This window comes from Copadichromis virginalis, linkage group LG23 (genome assembly GCF_057382275.1).
Source record: "Copadichromis virginalis isolate Kocher_CV1m ecotype Utaka linkage group LG23, C_Virginalis_male_GT1.1, whole genome shotgun sequence".
Classification (NCBI taxonomy): Eukaryota; Metazoa; Chordata; class Actinopteri; order Cichliformes; family Cichlidae; genus Copadichromis; species Copadichromis virginalis.
This window is the reverse complement of record NC_140639.1, coordinates 43,923,933-43,944,692: the sequence shown is the minus strand read 5'-3', so window position 1 is coordinate 43,944,692 and position 20,760 is coordinate 43,923,933. Positions and strand designations below refer to the sequence as shown.

Below are 20,760 nucleotides of genomic sequence, written 5' to 3'. Positions count from 1 at the left end.
AGACTTTTTTTTTTTTTAAAAAATTCTAGAAACTCTTCGAAATTGGGAACATTTCGATTTTTTTTCTCTGCGCATCTTGGGTAAATTTTCAAACCCCCTCCTCAAAAAAATGAGCAAATGAGGGTATTTCTGTTGTGTTTAGTTACACTGAGAACATCCTAACAAGATTAGCCGCTCACCAGAATTGCCCAGATGGCCTGCAGGTACCTTTTGAACTGAAAATCCACCTGGTTTCTGGAAGCGATGGATGTATCTGCACCCATTAAAGGCTGCTCTGTGGGAATCGAGATGAGTCACAGGTGTTCGGAGCTCTTTGCTGAGGATACCTTACTGCCCTTCTTAAGACATACACACTCCCCCACCGCCACCACCAAAAATCTACTTCAGGTGACACTAAAATGTAAGCTTTTAATGGTCCTGCTGTGTGTAGGCGTGCACACGCACATGCACGCAATTGATGCGTAGGGGTGTAGAGTGGTCAACTGATGAGGCAGTGTGGAGGCTGAGAGCTCTGGAGAGTGGTGTGTGGGTTGGAAGCCTCCTCTCCTTGCAGCGAAACGCACACACAAACACACACACACATGCATGCACGCACAAAGCTGGGGGAGGTGGAGGCAGCAGGGCTTGCTTCGCTGGCTGTCCATTGATCAGTGAAGAGGTTGGTAGACTTAAAAGATCCGTGTAGAGACTGGTGGAGAGCAGAGAGAGAGAGGGAAGGATGCAGCGAGCAGAGACAGAGAGAAACAGCCAAGGAGAGCTGCACAGGGGGAACACCTCGAGAGCGAGAGAGAGATAGATAGGAAGGAGAAGAAGAAAGTGAGTGAAGAGGTAGAGATGAGGAGGAGAAGAAGACTAACAGAGGCAGATGACTGCGTCTGAGCGAAGGGGAGGGGTGGTGGGGGTTGCCCCGGGCTTTAACAGTCTGGATGGAGCTCATAGGTAAGCGCTTGATGTTTCTGTGTTCCTCAGTGTGATGTACGTGCGCATACAGCCTGGGTGCCCATTTGTATGCCTGTGTGTGTCTCGTGCTGCCCGTGCTTCGGTGTGGAGTCGCTGCTGCAGAGAGAGTGAGAGTGTGTGTGTGAGATGAGAGATGCCAGTCGTTTGGCTTCACAGTGCAGCAGCAGCAGCAGCAGCAGGAGTACAAATCTCCCAGGCTTCCTTCCTCTGCAGATGACACCATTCACTCTTGTTAGCTCTTCAATTAAAAACAGCAGCGTGCCACCGGACTGGCATCACTGCTGCAGGATTCATTCAGGCTGAGTGCAGGGTGGGAACATCACCAACAGGCTTGGTAAAGATGAGTTCTGCTGGGGGGAGGGGGGTTAATGAAATGATATACTGCTGCATACAGTAGGAAAGACTGAAAATGCATGCACTGGTTACTTAAATGCCCATGTGGCACATTATCCATGAAACAAAAGGGATGAGCCACGAGTCCTGTAGCAACTCAGTCCCGAGACACAAAAAGAGGGATCCTCTTTTTTCCCCCCATAAGAAGGATAAGTGATCTAGCAATGCCTGCAGTCTTGTAAAATGAGAGATTAAGCAGTGAATCATCAGGTGACAGAACACCATTCACACCTGCATCTACGATTCTGAGATTTTATTTTTTTGGGGGGGCGGGGTTAATCCAAAATGTTCAATAAAAAAACGTAGTAAAAAACAGGATGTCAGTGAATATGTATTTCTGAAGCACTAGGTCTGCTTCTTGACCGCTGATTGGCTGAACTATTGTTAAGTGGCCAATAATTGAAATTGAAATAATTAATTAAATAAAATAATAGAACCACGCACCAGAGATCTGCACTCATGAAGGCTTCAAATTAGTTTATTGTACAACTTGTGCGAGGTAAATGCACAATTTTTTTCCCTAAAGACTCTGCTTTGGAGTTCTTGGTAGTCACATGCTTTCCAACCCCCCCCCTGAAATTCAGAAATTCTCATAAGAAGTCCTGGCTCGGCTTCAATAACAGCCTGGTGGATGTAGAGACCAACCTTTAAGGCAAGGACATTGATTTAAGGCAACTCTTTAATCCACAGCCACTTGTGGCTTGTTGCGCAATATATATATATATATATATATATATATATATATATATATATATATATATATATATATATATATATATTCTTCTACATCGGACCCCAAACCCAGACTTCCCCGGACCCCAGTTAGTGCACCACCAAGGCAGCAGCTGAAGACCCCCCAGCACCACCACTACCCCTCCTCCTCTTTTATGATATGGGAAGCAGCACGCGTTGACGTGTCGCGCTGCGCTTCCGACCGCTAGTATCGGCATGCGTCTTGTGCACACACGCACAGTGTTCTCATGGGGACATGCGGCCAGCAGAGCCAGCCACGGTAAGTGGAGCCACTTTTCATAACGACGCTTTCTATCTCCGGGGAAGGCACAACAACTTTCGCCGGCCGTTAGTGTTGCTGCTGCTGCCTCAGCCCGTGCTGGAGAAAAGCAACTTTAATAGACTTTCTTTCACTCTCTCTCTCGTTTGTCGGCACCATTCCGTTCACAGCTTTATCCATGCAGATTGCGCAACGCGGAGTGTGATCGGACGGGAAACCGTGAAAACAATACCGTGCTCTTGTTGTTGTTATTGTTATTAATGTTATTTATTGTTATTATTTAACACCGGTTTCCTCAAGTGAACGCTCACGCTGACCAAAGCCCACCTCATCACCTCGGCTGTGCTCTGCTTTTGGCCATGCGGGGCTTCTCCATGGAGCACATTTCAGTCTCACCACTTGGTTAACAAAAAAAAAACAGAGGGGCATTTTTACGCACTTTTTTAAAAAACCCAAAGACATATCTTAAGTGCTGCTCAACATTCAAGTTGTGTTTTTCTTTTTGTCAACTTGAATGTTTAGTTACTTTGAGTGCCAAGTGTGGTACTCGGTCCTGCGAGTGTGTGTGTGTTGGGGGGGATGGGGGGGGGGCAATGCGCAAAGTGTGTGGTCTCCAAGCTCTCCACCCACGCAGAGACGCACGGTTCGTGCGCGGGCGCACACGCCTGCACATGCACACACACAGACTACAAGTTGTGTCTGTGTCGGTCGGGCATGGATGTCTCTGAGTCTCAGGAATGCGCCCGGCGTTTTCTCTCTATTTTTCACATTAAGTGCAGTTTGGAAACCGCTCTCAAAGCCGCTCTCAGAACCGATGCCACCGCTGTCAAAACTCTGACACCAAGGCACGCAAATCCGGTTGCGAGTTTCAGAATAAGAGCCGCACAAACTCGCAATATTTACCCATATCATATCATATCATATCATTTTTTTTCCTTTCCCATATTGGCTGTCAGTACATTATATATACCGTATTTATGCTTATAAATAAGATTATAATATAGTTAATTCTATATGTTTGCTTTGAAATTACTTTACAGCTTAATTAATAAATAAAATAATTCAGCCATTCTACTATCAATTAATCAAGTCGCCTATTGAGTTAATATGAATAATGACATGTTTGGACTTATTTTTGGTATTACTAAATATATATCATATTATTCATTTCCTATTACTAAGTATGCTCGTCTCTATATTTAGTTTATTTCAAACCACAAAAAACGAAAGAAAACAAAAAAGAAAGAAAAAACTCTTAAACACATAAAGTTCCCGGTTTGTTCCGGGTGAAATTCATCACGCTTTACACTAAAGAGGGAAGGGAGGGGGGTAGCCCCTGCCTGGAGAGGAGAGAGGGGGAAATTCTTGTGTTTTTGGTATGCGATTACCCAGCGGAGAACCCATGACTGAAAGGGAGGAGGAGGACCGGGGTTGAATTTAGGATACATTCCTTGCCTTCCTTTTTACGGTAACCACATTATTGCTGCTGCTGACATGCTGCCTCCTCACATGACACCCCTAAGCTCCCAGCTGATGCGTTACAACTGGACAAAGCGAGTCAGATGACCTCAGCACGTATGAGTGCAGGAGAACTACAAATGTCGATAATAATAATAATAATAATAATAATAATAATAATAATGTTAATGAGTTTACCTCAGATGTTTAGCTGAGTCAAATGATTTAGAGAATGTGTAAAAATGACTCCTTTGGAGATTTTTAATAAGACAAAACCTGATTTTATTTGTAGAATTGCATTGAGAACTTGTTAACTTTAAGGTAAACTCTGTTTGATAAATGTCTGATATGTTTAAAATTATGGGGAATTCCTGGCTTAAAATGACCACTTAGAGAAATCGTATTCAGTTCTTGCTAGCTGTAACAAGCCTTATTTAAGGGTTTCCTCTTAAAGGATACATTGGTGATACAGTGTAGCTTTTCTGGATAGGAAAGCCTGTCACAAAGACACAAGGTAACAATTCATAAAACAGCCAATGACTTAGGGTGTAATTCACCTGTAATTAAATGGAATTTCAGTGTATTTTGTTTGAAATTACAATGTAATTTACTTATTTAAAATACTTAGAGTTAGTAGGGTAACAAATCAGGTTTTTACAGGAAACAAGTAATTATACTTTAAGTCATTTTAAGTAATGCGTAATTTCCTCATAAGTTAGCAGAAAAACAAACAACATCTCAAGCATGCTGTACTGTTGGAGGCGACGGCCGTATTATGAAGTGTCATAACCTTGCCCAACTTCTGGGTATTTTACAGAAAATTAGGTAAGTAATGTACAGCGTGAGTGAAATAAAAAGGCCGACTGAATAATAGAAAATCATTCATGCACATCAATGTAATGATTATTAAATAACGAAGAAAAAGAAAGATGGGCATGGTCAAGTCACCCTACCATACAGCCCGTGCCCCAAAAAGTACAGCATATTTACAATATAAAATGAGGGAAAATACTTTTTTGTTTTCCGCTAAATTACCAGAAAATTACGTACAAATTCAAATTACTTACACACTACTTACTTTGTTTCTTGTAAAAACTTTGCTTGTTAACACCTTATTCTATTGGACCTACCTTTAAGGATTTTTAGGTAAATGTAATGACATTGTAATTTCAAATAAAACACCTTGAAATTGCATTTAGTTGCAGGGCAGGACATGAGCAGGGTTACATCACAAGCTTTTTGCCTGCTTCATGCATCGTAGCGGGTCATGACGTAGGCAAAAAGCATGTGATGTAACTGTTTTCCAGCAGCTACACTTGTGCTGCAGTACTTGGGAAGTTTAAAGACCCTTTGCTCCTTAAAAATAAAAATAAAAATAATAAAAATCCATAACCGTCCTCCAATCTGACCCCTCCCCTTTCTGATAATTCGAACACGGTCCCTTTGAAAAGCAGCCTGGTTCATTATTTCAATCAATTTTCCTTTTACCGTTAACGTCTGCCTACGAACCCACAGGTGGTCTCGCACACACACACACAGACTCTCTCCGAGGCCGGTTCAAACGTCAGAATTTTAGAAATACAGCCACATTACATCTGACATATTAAATGGAGCCTGCCAAATTTGCATAAAACCAGCAGAGCTCTGGCTGGCTGTTCTTCAGCGTCTCTGTCGAAGCCATAATCGCCCACTCGCTAACGACAATTACTATAATGGACTGATTGTTGGATTATACCACCAAAGTGGTTTTAGCACACATCTGCATAATTGTTCTTAGCATATACGCGCTCGTGGGCTCCTGGCTGCCATTAGCTGCTGCAGAGAGGAGGGTGATTGAGGAGTTGTTGAAGAACGGCAGTAAATTGTGTACCAACTGTGTGGGTGTTTTTCCAACCTGGATGAGAAATGCACTTATAAAGCATCGTCTAGTTAAAGATCAGATTTAGATTAGAGCTGCTGCTGGCTGGTAGAGCTGCTCTGCATGGGGGGCAATCCTGTTGCAACCCCAAGGGGTCAACTCACGGTCCTTGAGCAAGGCACTAAACCTAGAAAATGCAGGCCACTGAGTGAAAATGCATGAATCTGAGGGACATTTGGGATAAACAGCAGCGTCCTGAGTCAACTTTATAAATAAAAGTTCAGTAATGAAGGTTATGCAAGGAAATGTGTCATGTGGTATGATTGATGTGAGGAAGCCCAGGGCCAATCGGTGACAGGACGCGTCACCGCTCCTGGATTATCAGTGGGGTCGTTCCAAGACTTTCCCACACTTCCAATCCATCATTTCTGACTCTTGATTTAAAAGCGACTATTAAACATACGTTCAAAATTCGATGCAAAAGAATGGTTTTCTACATCAAAACGTCCTGCCGTTTCAGTGACGTCGACGTTAAATATCAAACATTACTCATGCTTTGAAAAGTCAACACAGCCAGCCCAAGGAGTGCGCTGACTTTGGTGGCTCAGCCTTTGATATCCAGCGCTGGGAAACAAAGTCGCGCTCCCTCTTTGTCAGAAATCACATTAGTGAGACTGAACGTCACGTGACCAACAGATGGACAGACACATCCGTAGTACATGGGGGACTGTAAGCAGCATGAGCCAGATCAACAGCTGAACCCAGCTTTCCACTCGCAGTCTCTGTATAAACATGCAGCGAGGCTTCAGGAAAGGAAGGGAGGAGGGGGTGTGGGGGGTGCTGGATAGAGCAGCAGTGAGAAAATCTGCCCAGATCTTTCCTCCAAAAACGCCAACTGATGATTTCTTAATCAAATTAAGCAGTGAAAGTTTGCCCCCCCCCCCCCCCCTTTCCGGCCTGCAAGGACACCTGAAACCTGCAGCGCGGAGGCTGCTTCATGTCCTCCTCATCCTCCTCTCATTCCCCATCTCTTGAAAACAGGCCAACATCCCACACAGACAAAATCATGCTCCCTCTTCCTCTCCGCTTTTCTCTGAACAGCACTCTGTGCTAATTACTCTCCGTTTCCATGGCAATGGGTAGCGCCTCGATTTTTTTTCCTGGTATTTTTTGTTATCTTGGATAGCCCGTCACAAACATGCCTCGCATCTCTTCATTTGATGGAGGCCACGGTTTACGTTTCATCTCGGTGGCTTCGAACATAAAGATTTTATGTTTTTTTCATGCTTGCGTTTTATAACAGTATCAGTCTGTCGTCACTGACATGCACTGATTTTACATTTGATCAAGTAGATATAAGAGTTAAGAGTAATCATGTACATGGCTGCTATTTATCTGCAGGCAGTTTAATTTGAAATAGTGCTAAAGGGACATTTCACCACAAAATGAGTTTATCCATATAGAAAGTGTTGATGTAAGATGCCTTATGAATGTGGGGTACTTTCAGCTGCTCACTTTCACAGCAGATGGATCTGCGTGTTTGGCTTGGCACAGATTTTTGTTTTGTTTTGTTTTACACAGGATACACTCACTGACACAACCCTCCCGTTTAGCTGGGCTCGGGATAAGTTGAATAAGGGGACACTAACGATCTCCTCCCAGTCTCAAACCAGGGATCCTAACCGGAAAGAAACATGAATGGCGTCCCCCACTTCCCTTCTCAGCTGAGCTGCAATGTCAGCTAGCTGCTACTTTTGGTTAGGGGATGAAACTGCTCACACCAAGCTAAATTTGTTTGAATCACTACGTCCATATTTCTGGAAATACACACCGGATTTCTTACAGTGCTTTGAGTGCCATTTGGCGTGACGTTCACCCCCAAAAAGATCCCTTTAAACAGGACCTGCAAACCTGCTACTTCCAAGTGCCAACTCACTATGGTAACCCAATATTCCTGCAAATATTTGGGGGGTTTTGTGTGCAAACAGATTCATGGGCAGTCGTGAAACTCTGAGGTCTATACAGATTTTTGCAGTTCTTGTGGGTTCTTGCAGTTCACTTCATTTCAGTTTTTTTTATATAACCACAAATCACAACACCAGTCGCCTCAAGTCGCTTATATTGCAGGGACCCTACAATAAAACAGAGTAAACCCCAATAATCAGACAACTCCCTTAGAGCAAGCACTTTGGCGACAGAGGGAAGGAAAAACTCCCTTTTAACAGGAAGAAACCTCCGGCAGACAGGACACAAATCAAAGAGATTAATCTTCATAATGTTTAGCGAGGAAATCTCAGTGTCCTGATCTTAAAAAAACAAATATCAAAAGCAACAGTTTCCAGTCAGTATTACCAGCTGATTAGCCTAAAACATGAGGTGCTCTTAATTGAATGGGAATGTTTCATCTGGCTCCCTCACCCCTCACAGCTATGAGCCTTGGATGTCACACATTAAGCTGCGCGCAAAGTGAGTCACTTTGACACAGTCACACTTTTCTATATATATATGTGCAGCTCTCAGGAGGGGGGTAAGGGGATGGTTACTATGAAACAAGTCAGAAAAACAGGAGGAGCAAGGAAAAGAAGTAAAGTGAAAAAAAAGCTTTTGAGTAAAATATGAGGCATGGAAGGGGATTGAGAGAGTGAGAACCTGAGAAAACAAGGGGGGGGGGGGGTATCGGGGTCTGAGAGGCCCACCATTCATTACTTATTAAACAGAAAGGAATGTGATGCTTTTGTGTCAAGGCTGCAGTCGGCCATTTTTCATTTAAAGGTCTGAATTTGACACAGAGCTGCACAAATTTCAAATCTACTCGCCGCTTGCACTGTTTCCAGATCGAGCTCGCATTTACTAAACCTGCTTTGTTGTTTTTCTGTAATCTGCATTTAAGTAACGTCAAGCTCTCACATCAAAAACGTGGTTGCACTCCATGACGCTAAAGTTCAAAAAAAAAGAAAAAGTGGGCTTGCTTCTCCTCCTTCGCACATGCCTTCATACCACATTATCTTCAATGACCCTGGGTTTTATGAATGGGCAGCAGGAAGCTCTGCCATTGGCTGACAACGACAGCCAATCAGGAAGGATAATTTTGCAACAGAAGTGGGAGTGGATGAATGGACAAGTCACACATTTTTAGAGGTCGGGGCCCTGTTTGTGTGTGTGTGTGTGTGTGTGTGTGTGTGTGTGTGTGTGTGTGTGTGTCACACACTGACCTACTTGGTTTATTGCTGGCATCTATACATAGCTGTGGGAAACACAAGCAGACAATCGGCCTGTTTAAAATTAGCAGTCAGGGCCACCTGTCTGTTTCTCACTAAAGCGGAAATGCCAGAGAGGGCAGAGAGGAAGGTAAAACAGGGTGGGAGTGGGAAGGGGTAGGGACGGAGGGGATATCGATCACTCCGCTAATTTAAATCTCTCCCGCTTTCTTTATCCCCTGCTGTGACACAGGGAGACATTGTTAGGTAGGCAGGATTTGAGGACCACTAGCAGGGGGTGGGTTGAGGGGGTTGGTTGGTGGTCCAGGCTATGTGGAATTCCTGTAGGGTAGTATATATAGGGAAATGAGAGCGAATAGTTACAGTTTAGTGTACTTAACCATACCATATGTTAAGGAAAAGTGTGTGTGGGGGGGGCGGGGGGGGAGCAGAAGGATGAATGGAGGCGAAGTAGAGTAAAAAAGAAAAACCCTCAGCCCCCCACACCCTTTCCTCCCCCTACACTTTTTAATTTTAACCTTGTAGCACAAAACTGACATTTCCTCCCTCGTCGTGTCAAACAGCCAACAGGAAGTCTCTGTCTTCTTAACTGACATTACAGCTGGCATCTTGTTTCCTAGAATCACGAATTTCAGCCCACACTTGGTTTTGTTCCTGTGCGCCTCCGCCAGAATAATAGTTTGTGGGTGTCGAGTGAAAATGTTTCAGAGAGGCACACTGTACTACACTGTCCAAAATACATACAGCACGTATAAGCACCACTTTTTACCTGCTGCTGCTTTAAATATTTGCCGTTGTTTGAGTATGAAACAAACAATAGTATAAAACTGTCCTCTTGCCACGGTTGCCGTTCTCACCCAGACATCTTTTTTTATTTCCAGGCCTCCTGTCAGACTGTCAAACAGAAGAGTCGACTCTCCAGAGAAAAGGAGGCGTGAAGTCTTCCAGTGTCCATCTGTGGCAGTCAAGATGGACACCGACAACCAGTCTGAGCGGGCTCAGTCGGCCATCTTGTTTTCAGCGTGGGTGCAGAGGAACTGTGTGCTGCTTAAAAAGCAAAAAAAAAAAAAAAAAAAAGCGAGACAAAGAAGGAACTTTAACTCTTTTCCCACATGTACCTGAACCATTGTTCTTTCAGACACAGCAACCCCTATAGCCAAATGCTAACATACGTTCAATATTTAAAATACAGACGTATCTGCTGTGATGTCATTCACTGGTTTGTGAAACCCCTTTTCGAAGGTTCAACTTTAGCTTCAAGGCTGACACCATTTCATTTTTGTGTACCTAGCAGTAATGAAAATAAGATAAGAAGATGGAGTGCTAAGTTAGCAAAATATATCTATAAAACTGCTAATCAGTACTAAGTAACAGACTAATAAAGAGCTAGAATTTCACCCACCAACACTAGAGCCAGCTTCGTGGATGGTCTGTTAGCAGAATTTAACAATATATAAAAAAGCATCAACGGCCCAAACAGGTTAAGAGGCCCAGTTTTGATGCAGATTAACTAAAGTGAAGCCTAGCATAGAACTAGCAGCTACAGCTACATGTAGCAATTAATTTCTGCTGATGTGACCTCTAAACACTTTGATGCTTAGATCGTATTTTGCATTTCAGAATTGAGTTTTATTCAGGCTGTGCTCATTTGCTAAGAGATTGAGATTTGTTAGCCAATAAGCAAGCAGTTTCACAGCGAGTCCCATCCCGTTTCGCCACAAGATGGAGACGGTAAAAATACTCATCTTGAGGCTTCAACGCGGGACTTTAGAAACCAGTACCTGGCATCACAGTGGCTACATCCATCTTTTATACTATCTATCACCGGCTTCCACCTGTCAGTCAAAAATTAGCAAAAACTTCCAAAAGTGCTTTTGTCCCAAGGTATAAACACGTTAATTTCTTCTGTACAGTTGGGCATTGTAAAATAGAAGTCAATAGGTACTGACTTCCTTTAGTAGATTTCAACATGAAGGACGTTATACAGATGTCAATAATTTACCATGTAAAGTAGAACTTGCTAAATAGGAAATGCTGCTGCTTGATGAAATGTCAAATCTATAGGATTCATCCTAAAGGGAACTATGAATTTTTGCGCTAGACAGTTTGCACGTTTGACAGTCAATACTCACTTTAGAATATAGTGAATCAGGCCCCGGTCACTCAGGTCTAGAGACCAGTCAGTGACCATCTGGCAACCTACAGTTGCAAAGCAAACTTTACAGCAGTCGCTGGGAAATTGATTGCTAAAGTCCCCAGTAACGCAGGCCTACAGACCAACGGTCGCTAGAAAACAATGTGTATTCCCCAGCTGTTTGGCAAAAGCTTGTGACTGCTCTGGCCCCTAGCACATTAAGGCAGTCATAGTTTGAATGGAAGTGATGGACTTACAAACACTGGCCAGCTGCTCTCCAACCTGTAGCAGAAGTGTGAAAAAAAAGTGCAACAAAAACCTTAAATGAAGACCGTCTGCCTTCAAAGTAAAAGTTGGCAGACCTTCTGCATTTTCAGTTTGCATCTTGCTTTTTTTAGTTTTTCTACCGCTCAGGCTAATAGTTAGCCAGTATGTGCAGACAAAAGTCGGAAAAACTCCAGTGACCGTGGCTATCACTGGGAGGTTTTTGGTGCAGCACCTTCTTTGCAACCAATATTGCCCAGCAATAGCCAGCAACCTCCAGGAACCACTGCCAATCAGCCAGGGAATACACATTTTTCCATGTCACTGGTGGTTATATAACATCCAATATGATCAAGTAATTAAGAAAAAAAAAAAAGATTAGACAATGAAACAAGTCTGTACAGAAGAAAAGAGACTAAGTGGTCTGGGACGTTTTCAGTGATTTACCCACAGTGGCTCGGTTAAATTAAAACACATCGGAAGACACGAACACCAAAAACGACTTCCTCGCTGTTGCAGGGAGTGTAAAAAGGGTTGTTGCACTACCAAAGGATCTTATGTGGAAAATAGACTCCTGCAAACAACCTTTTTGCACGTTGTCAACAGAGGAAATTGGCAGGGTGAAGGTGCAAGCGGGAAAAGGGTGTCTGCCTGTTGCAGCATTGTTAGTGGCTCTGCTTCTATGTAAAATGAGCATGTTCAAGTGTATGTACCTCTCATTTTCAAGGACTTTGTGTTGGAGCACTATGTTAAAAAAAAAAAAAAAAGTGTTTTCTCTTGTTTTTTTAATTTATTGGCGTGTGACTATGTCATTACAAACTGTATCCACATCCTCACCTGCATTACATCCGCAGCAGTCTGAAGCAGCTTGAAGTCGTTTCCCCTCCTCATCATTTCCTCTCTCGGCTGAACAGTGGCTCCAGTTTTGGCTCCAGACGGAGCTGCAGAGCCGCAGGGCACCCAGCGGTTGCTCAGTAGTCAGTGTAGATCCTGTGGGGCTGGCAGCAGCTACATCTGGCTACTGGGTCTCTGCTGACAGCCGCCTTATTCTGAATACAATCTTTAGGTGATTTTTAATATATTTTGCTCTTCTTCTTTTTTTTCCCACTGGCATTTGAAATTCCTTATCAGCAGGATTAGTGTATTATTTCCTGTTTGAGTTTTCTGTGTAGCTTACACCCTTTTCCTGTGATCTCCTCTACTACGCACCTTTTAAATTTCTAAGAAGTGTCTCGAATAACCACCCACTGGGTGGAAAAAAGCCTCAGGCGGAGTTGATCCGAGGCCATGCGGGGACTGTAGAGTTTGTTTCTCGAATAAAAGTAAGAGAAATTCTGAGAACCTGGTTAAGTTCTGAACCTGGCATACAGTGTAGGAATCTGTGTGTGTCAGTCTACAGCTACATTGTCTGCTGGGTTTCAGGCCTCCACCCAACACCTGCATTGTTTCATGTATTTTTACTCCTACTGAATGTATACGAATGTGCTTTGTATGTTCCAGGAAGCCAAAAAACAACAAAAACAAAAAACAAAACAAGAAAACTGCAGATAATTTGTCAACTTTGTGTTTATTGACTCATCATAAAACATTCTTCAAACAATAAAACAATTTTAAATGTCCGTTTCTGTACAACGCTTGCTAAGCAATTTATTTATATATATATATATTTATATTTATATATATATAAAATGTAAAAGGAGTCGTGTTAAAATGACAAAACTCCTTCAAATTTAATGGCAGGTACTCTGGAAAAAATAACAGCATTCCATCAACAAATATTTTCAAGCAATAAATATGTATTTATAAATAGTGTAAATTTACATCAAGATTAGAAACATAAAACAAAAAAACAAACAAAACAAAATCACAAATTAAACTTAATTCCATAAGTCTATGTGCAACCCATTTTCTTTGTGACTTGGCTAGTAAGTTTTTTTCCCTATTTTTTTTGTTTATTTTTTTGTTAAACCTAAGAAACAAAAACATCAAAGCTTTGAAAAGAACGAGACGAAGATAAAATACATAAAAGCTGTGAACAAAAGAAAAAAAAAAAAGGGGGGGGGGGGGAGAGGGGGGAGAACCTAAATTCACCTAAATTCTTCACATTACAAATTTTTTTAATTTTATTTTTTTGGTGGGTGGGGGTCAGGTAGGGAGGATTCTGCTTTTCCAAACTCTTAAAGTTACTATCTACCATAGAAAAAGACCAGTTAGGCTAGTGCTCCTTAAAGGGGGAGAAGAAGGAGGAGGGTGGACTGAAGAAATTTTTTTTTTGGAGGGGGAAGTTCTACCCCCCTCCACAAAAAGAAAAAAAAGAAAAAAAAAAATCACCCAGTCATCGGAATAGAAAACAAGGAGAAAGAAACAAAGAGAGAGAAAGACGGGTTGTCAAGTCAGTAGTCTTTTACGGGTGGTGTTGCCAGTTGGGAGAGTTAACAAGTATCTACAAAACACCCCTGCCCCTTGTCCCCGCCCCCCACCCCACCTTCCCCTCCCTGTTCCCGATCATCTGATTAAGTCCTCAATTAAAACAGGGCTGAGCCATTGTCTCTAGAGGAGGAGTGGGGAGGGAGGAGAGGTGGGTGGGTGGCCTGGCAAGGCGGAGAACAGGAGGAGGAGGGAAAGAGAGAAAACAAGAGTCCCGTTATGGAGCTCGGTGTGGCGCCCTCTTGTGGAAGGCCCTCCGCCGGGCTCTTTGTACAGGGGTTGCATAGACAGACACGCTCCGCCGCCTCAGCCTCCAGCCGTCGCTATGGAGACCAGCCATACAGAAGGGGCGGCAGAGAGGGTGGGTGGTGGTGGTGGTGATGAGGGGGTCGGGTAGAGTCGGCCTTGGCTTTCCTGAATATCAGAAATGGTCCGTGTATGTTTGTTCTTTCAGTTTTTTTAGATCTCAGTACAAGTTCCTGTAAATGGGCTTCATGGCTCCACAGCAGAAGAAGAGTCGCCTAATGTCAAGACGAAGATGAATGAAGAGGAGGGGCCTGCGCAGAGAGAGAAGGAGAGATGGTACAGAGCGATTATTCCTCAAGTTCAAATCCTCTGCAGTGAGTTCCTGCCACTGCTGATGTTTCATATGGGCTAATATCGGCCCTGCTGGCCAGCTATCGGCAAATAAGATGGCACTTATCGGTTGTGTGTAAATAGTAGTGATATGAGCTTTGGGGCACTGACAAATCTAACGACTTACTAATGTGAACTGGTCGTAGACCTGCATCATGTCCTCCATCCTGTACTGCTCCAGCACCACGAAGTCGTCCAGTGCGGCGCTGCCTTTTCGGGCACAATCCTGGCAGTGGACCACGCACTGCTTCTTGGACAGGAGCTCGCGGCGCACAAACAGCAGGTTGAACACTTCCACCTGTGGATCACACACACAAAAACACGCGTTACAAAACTAAATCCACAGGCTGAGTTTCTCTTGCAACTGTCTGCGATTATCACAGCAATTGACAAAAGACGCTTAATGGAAAGCTTTTCTAAAAAAGCAGCTGAAAGTATGATCCTCTTCTATCATCCTTTTGATTAGCAGACGACCTGCTCTACCTACCTGAGCCACATGCTTATAATTCACACGTGAAACACACAGTTAAGGGACTAAACTTCTCTAATCTAACAATCCAGGGTGCAGAGTAATATTCAGGATGTGAGTGGGAACGATTGCGCCGACGACTATTATCTTTCACTCGAAAAAGCTGCAAAGCCAGAAAAATGTGACATCCTGTTAAAATTCACACCCCTGGTGCTGCAATGTTCCCGGTGTTGTTCACTGACCTCACAGATGGTGCAGTAGTGGGCCGGCTCGTCCCTGGTCCTCGGCCTCAGCACCGTTTCCTTGCCGGCTGCCGCCAAGGCTTCCTTCACCCACTGGCACTGCTTCAGCGTCCGCAGCAAGCAGTACCTGTGACGGGAACAGAGGCGTCAGCGATGGGTGGAAAAGAAAGGAAAAAAAGAAGCCGCAGAAGCCCCCGCGACTTACTTGATCATCTCGAACAGCTTGTGGTCGGACACTTTAATGTTGCGCGCCATGTTCCAGGAGAGGTGCACCATGGGAACCATGGACTTGACGCTCTGGAGCTTATTCCACTCGTATCGCTCCACAGCCAGCTTGTACTGGTGAGCTGAAAGAGCAGTTTAAAGATTTAGGAGAACATTCTGGACTTTATTGGACATAGACACGCACGGGATGCCGACAGCCAGGAGCCCTTCATCAGTCAGCGTAAGCATAAACAGTCACACAGACTACGTGGATTTAAAACTGCGCTGCAGTCAGCTCGTTAATCAGCTGAAAAGGGCAAAAATCAGCAGGGAAACATTACGGAGAAAGGTCAGAGCATCACAAATGTATTCATATTCTGAATGCTTCTCAACTTTGGCTCCCAGCTGATGAGCAAATAGAGACTTTTCCAGTAACAGATGTTTAGCAGAGAGATGGCCTGAAATACGAGGCCTGCCTCAGTCAAGGGTAACGACGGGTTTAAAAGTGGTTAAAAGCTGTTTTCAAAGCCGCCAGCCTCTATATTTTTAATCTCATAGGAGAAACACGAGTACATAAACTCCAGCTTTGGAGGTAAAATTGCTCGTTTTCTGTCAGCGGACTCTGGCGGAGTGTAACGGCTGCTTTAGATTTTCCTTCTGGCGGCGAAAATAAAATCAACCCGGCTGTGGATCAGAACCCTTCAATCACACCTCAGTGCTTCTGAGCTATAACTGTGGGTGAAAAAGGTTTATTACTAATACTATTATTATTATTAAGAGAAAATATGCTCTCTATGACTTCATACCGGTAAGAGGTCCCACGTTCCAGGCGATGTTATTGCACCAGCCAATAGCCTGCACCCAGTGCACTGTGCCAGTGTTAAGCCACACCAAGTCGCCCGGGCGCTGAATGAAGCGATAGACGGGCACGTCGGCCTCGTACAAGTCCTCCAGGTTAGGCCACCACGAGCCCATCAGGAAGTTGATGTTGTTCCTGGAGGAAGGAGGAGTTTGAGAAGAGAGGTTAGGAGGCGCGTGCGTATAAGCTGAGAGAACGAGAGGAGAAAGATAAAGAGCTCCTTACTTTTCACAGAAGTTGCTCATCACTCCCCAGTAGGGCTCCGGTACTGCAAACCATTCACAGTCTCCTGGTCCAATGTTGATGTTGACGGCACAGAAGTTATTGTGTTCCTGATGACCTGGGTGGGGGGGTGGGGGAGGGAACAAATGTTCTTTGACCACTTCAAAAATAAATAACTAAATGAATACTTTAGACATAATTTCTTGTTAGTGTGCTGACCTGGTATCCGGCTCCCAGGCACCTTCATGTAGAGCTGGACTGTGTTCATACCCATGATGGTGTGACCCACGTGACTGAGCAGGTTGCCGGCGGAAACCACTCGAGCGAAGGCTGGGAGTTTGCTGAGCTCCTGGAGCTGCTGTTTCCACCTGGCAGGTGAGACGAGAGCGGTGCTTAACTCAAACTGTTTAAAGTATCGTATTAATAACAACAACAATAATAAGGCAGATGTACTGCTGCGTACGTGTCCACAGTGCCAAGTTTAACATGGTTCAGATGAGCAGTTCTCTTATTTTTGGTTGAAATTTGCTCAAATAGTTCAGACTTTAACTCAGGGACAGCAAAGAAATCAAACAGATTCTCACACAGGCAGCTCTGTTTTTTCTGGGTTACACTCTCGAGAGACAAGCTATGAAAGGCAGATGAGACTTTGAGATGAGACTCACTTCCGTTCGTCCGACACGTCGATGTTGGTTCCAAACTTGATGTATTTCAAAGGTCCCCTTCTTTTGCGGGCAGCACTTAAGACACACAGAGAATTCCCAATAAGCCACACACAGAGTACGACCATAATCACTCGCAGAAAATATGTTCAGTATGTTCTGCATTATGTTTCTGCAGAAAACCAGAGAAAAGCTGAACAAAAATCAGAGCCTGGAGATTTTGTAACAGGGCCAAAATAATTAAACCTGGGTCTTTATTAAAGAACGCTGATAGGTACCTCTCTGCTGACGCTGGCTCTGTGTCTGAGGGCTCCTTTAGTGCCTTCTTTTCATTCTCTTCCTGCAAACAAACCAAAAAAGTGTGAGTTCAGGATTATAGTCGAGCTGAATCCTTCTCTGAAGTGACAGGCAAAGTGGAACTGACCCGCAGGGACTCTTGGAAGGAGGCGGCCTGATACTGGGCGTATTTGGCGATGGTGGTTTGGGAGCGGGCGCTCTCACAGCGCCACATTTTCTTGGTGCCGGTCGGATCCCAGTTCTCATCGGCGGGCTGGGAGAGCTGAGTCCAGACCTCCACCAGGTGCTCTGGATTGGCCTCGACCAACGTCTTTGTGGAAAACAGACCCAAGTCTGCGTGAAGAAACACACCCGCACACAGATGAAGCTCCGATCATCTCTGTGACGGCAAACATACACACACACACACGTTTGTAACGGAGCCATTTACCCAGTTTGAGAGCTCCAGCCAGTCCTCGAATGACAGTGACGGGGTTGGAGGGGTTTGTGCAGAACTGGTGCAGCGGGGGGAAGAAAGCATCTCTCTTGTTCTCCAGCTGGTCCAGCCACAGGAAACAGAAAGTAATTATTTTTTTAATTCGGGCGCTAAAAACTGAAGAAATTTAAAATGTACTTATTTTGCTGATGGCTAATACTCACGTAGATGCTAGGTGTGGGAGGGTTGAGCTTGTCTTTGGGCAGGGCTGGTGAGGGTGGAGGTGGCAGGCGTGGCGGGGGGCACTTATCGAGGAGGATGCTGCTGTTGGACAGACCGTTCTTCCCCAGGTTTCTGCACATGCATAGCACACAAAACCTCCTCAGCCACAGCAGTGATGCAAACACTTCTCTCAAATTCCTTCTCAGCAATATCAGTGGTATCATTAGAACCTTGCAAGGTGTGATGGCACATTTTAATACAAAAAATGTAAACTAAAAAAAACAAAAAACAAAACCTCAAACCATTTATTTCCACTTGATGGAAGGTCTGTAATCACATGAAGGGCTCCGTTTAACTGAATAATATCTGCATGGCAACAAGACTGCCCAGTAGCCTTCTTCGGTGTTGTTGACAGTTACATAATAATTTGCTGTTAGTACTGCAGTTACACTGTAATTCCACAGGGAGGAGACATGCTCAAAACAACCCACACAGCCCGGCCATCCTGCTCTCATTCTGCACAGGCAGCAAATAAAAAAATGGTCTTAAACTTTGCTACGACTTTGGAGAACATTCCAGACATGTTCCAAACATTAGGTTACATAATTGAAAACCCTTAAACGCTACATTTCAGCACTAAATTAGCTGAGTGAGGCACACGCATTTTCTCTCATTTACACGGGAGCAGCTGCACATTTCCATTAGTACCTCAAACACACTTAACTCAGTGCTGTTCTTGCCAGAACATACTCAGCTCTAAGTCACTCTCAGTTTGTAAGATGCCAGAAAACTGGTGTTTTGCTAATGCACTTAAAGCCCCTGTCGCAGCCTGACTGCGTGTTCTTTGTGCATGCGCCAAAAAACAACAACAACAACGCCAATGCGATCGTTCCTGACGAGAGGAAAGAAGCGTGCTGTCTGAGTGCATCCGCAAGACTCCATAATGTGAAAGAAAAACAATGAGGCTTCTCACCTGCAGGCCTTCAGCACGTCTGTGGAGCTGGGGTAGATGGATATTGAAGACGACGATGACGACGACGAGGAGCTGTGTCCGTGCGGAGGCGTAGCTTTGAGACTGGTGACGGCAGGCGGCTCAGCCTTCAGCGGGCTCTGGGAGTCCTCGGAAATACCTCCTTTGCTGTTGCCGTTGACGGCGGGTGCAGTGGCTGCGGTGCCAGCAGGACTGTGGCCACATGCCTGGGTGTGCTCTGAGGATTTGGGCGAAGGTGTGGCGGTGGATATGGCAGAGATGGGCGAGGAGGCAGCTGAGCTGCCCTGTGCGTGGGGGGTGGAGGGCAGGACGGCCGGGTGGATGTTGTTGATTTTCTTGTGGGGATCCGAGGTGGTGGATGCCGCAGGCGCAGTCCCTTCTGACGGCCCCTCGCTCTCCTCTGGACCCTTCCCCCCTGCCAGCAGGGCAGATAGCCTAGGATTGTCTGCGCTAAGGCTCGGCTTGTCGCCGCCTTCTACCACTTTGCCGCCATCCGAGTGGATGTGATTGGCTAGGCCGTCCCCCTGCGCTGCTTTGCCATCAGCTGATGGCAGCGGCGACGGTGTCTTGACCACAGAGTTGCCGTTGCCGAGGGACGCGGCTGTGGCGTTGCCATCTTTGGTAGCGGACACACTGGGTCCTGCTCCACCTGAGGTAGAGGAGTGGGGGAGGGAGGGCGGGGATGGGAGGTGGTTATGAGGCCGCGGCGACGGGGCATTAGTGGAATGTCCAACCTGATTGTTGGGGTGCGCGAGGGTGGTGGAGTTGGGGGTCTCGGGGTGAGAGAGGGTCCCCTCACTGCTGGAGCCATGTGGAACAGACCCCTTCTGAAGCCCCTGAAGGAAAAAGAGCACAGCTGTTAGGAAGTGCACTCGTAGGCAGTAACCATGGACACGTGTGGCTGTAATTATGATGTGTAAGCTGGGCTTTTATACAGGCTCTGTGTCAGAGCCAGAAATGTGCCCATGTGGATGCACAGTCACATGTGTATAAAATAATAATAGAAAACAGACGTAGAAAAAATGAATTCAATAAAAATACAAATTAAAATGAATAAAAATGTAAGTAATGTCAATGGTTTCTGACAGCTTTTATGAACGTAGCTCTGTGGATTAAATCACGCTTTTATCTATTACTTAACACGGCAGCTGAGAGCAGAGCAGGCACCGTCACCAGCGCTGGAATAAAAAACAAAAGAGAACAAAGCCCATCAGTGAGGCGTCTCACCTGAGAGGAGTTTAGGTGCAGGGCCTGGCGCGGCATGGCGTCCTGTGTTTGCGTGTTTGTGCAGGTGTGAGGTAGCAGTGCTGCACCGCCGCTGCCGGCAGGTTGCAGGTAAGGCACGTCTCCGTTGGGTCCTGTGGGCGCGGGCCCTGGCTGATTATTATTACTACTACTACTACTACTACTATTACTACTACTGTTACTACTGTCACCCGCGGGGAGCGGGTCCAAGTGTCCGTGCGGCGCGGAGCCCACGGGCCCGTTGGCCAGTGGCTGAGGCGGACACGGTGGCCGGTGGGGTCCCAGGTGGGGCCGCATGGGGTGCAGGCTGGGGTTGGGGGAGGGGAGGGAGTTGGTAGTGGGGCCGTTGGGGAGAGATGGGCGCACCTGACCTCCTGAGGCGCTCTGTCTCATCTGTGAAAGAAAAATAAAACAATACTTTGAAACTGTCAATCATAATCGCCGGCGAGTGATTTATCACATCTGAAAAACCAGACGGGTGAGCTGAGACAAACATGGAAGCAGCCAGGAGAAAACAAAAACAAACAAAAACATTCACCTCTGAGTGTTGAAACCTTCCACCACTGATGTGT

The 20,760-nt window shown here is 45.1% G+C and overlaps 1 protein-coding gene and 1 long non-coding RNA gene across 3 annotated transcripts in view; one reads left to right on the top strand and one right to left on the bottom strand.

Moving 5' to 3' along the window:
- The first annotated feature begins 515 nt into the window (after positions 1 to 515).
- Positions 516 to 12,916, top strand: LOC146681685 (uncharacterized). Its single transcript, XR_014918142.1, has 2 exons — positions 516 to 939; positions 9,781 to 12,916. It is a non-coding gene; the product is annotated as an uncharacterized LOC146681685 (long non-coding RNA).
- An 86-nt stretch (positions 12,917 to 13,002) lies between these two features.
- Positions 13,003 to 20,760, bottom strand: part of LOC146681684 (lysine-specific demethylase 6A-like) — a 36,474-nt gene continuing 28,716 nt past the window's right edge. For both annotated transcript variants that reach the window (XM_085449139.1, XM_085449140.1), the window contains 14 exons: positions 20,171 to 20,581; positions 18,926 to 19,779; positions 17,955 to 18,084; positions 17,746 to 17,851; positions 17,443 to 17,648; positions 17,297 to 17,358; positions 17,022 to 17,096; positions 16,576 to 16,724; positions 16,360 to 16,474; positions 16,082 to 16,269; positions 15,277 to 15,418; positions 15,072 to 15,198; positions 14,488 to 14,658; positions 13,003 to 14,281 (listed from right to left, as the gene is read on the bottom strand). In XM_085449139.1, coding sequence (XP_085305265.1) covers positions 14,252 to 14,281; positions 14,488 to 14,658; positions 15,072 to 15,198; positions 15,277 to 15,418; positions 16,082 to 16,269; positions 16,360 to 16,474; positions 16,576 to 16,724; positions 17,022 to 17,096; positions 17,297 to 17,358; positions 17,443 to 17,648; positions 17,746 to 17,851; positions 17,955 to 18,084; positions 18,926 to 19,779; positions 20,171 to 20,581 — 2,766 coding nt within the window. In that variant the 3' untranslated portion in view covers positions 13,003 to 14,251. The remainder of the gene's footprint in view (positions 14,282 to 14,487; positions 14,659 to 15,071; positions 15,199 to 15,276; positions 15,419 to 16,081; positions 16,270 to 16,359; positions 16,475 to 16,575; positions 16,725 to 17,021; positions 17,097 to 17,296; positions 17,359 to 17,442; positions 17,649 to 17,745; positions 17,852 to 17,954; positions 18,085 to 18,925; positions 19,780 to 20,170; positions 20,582 to 20,760) is intronic.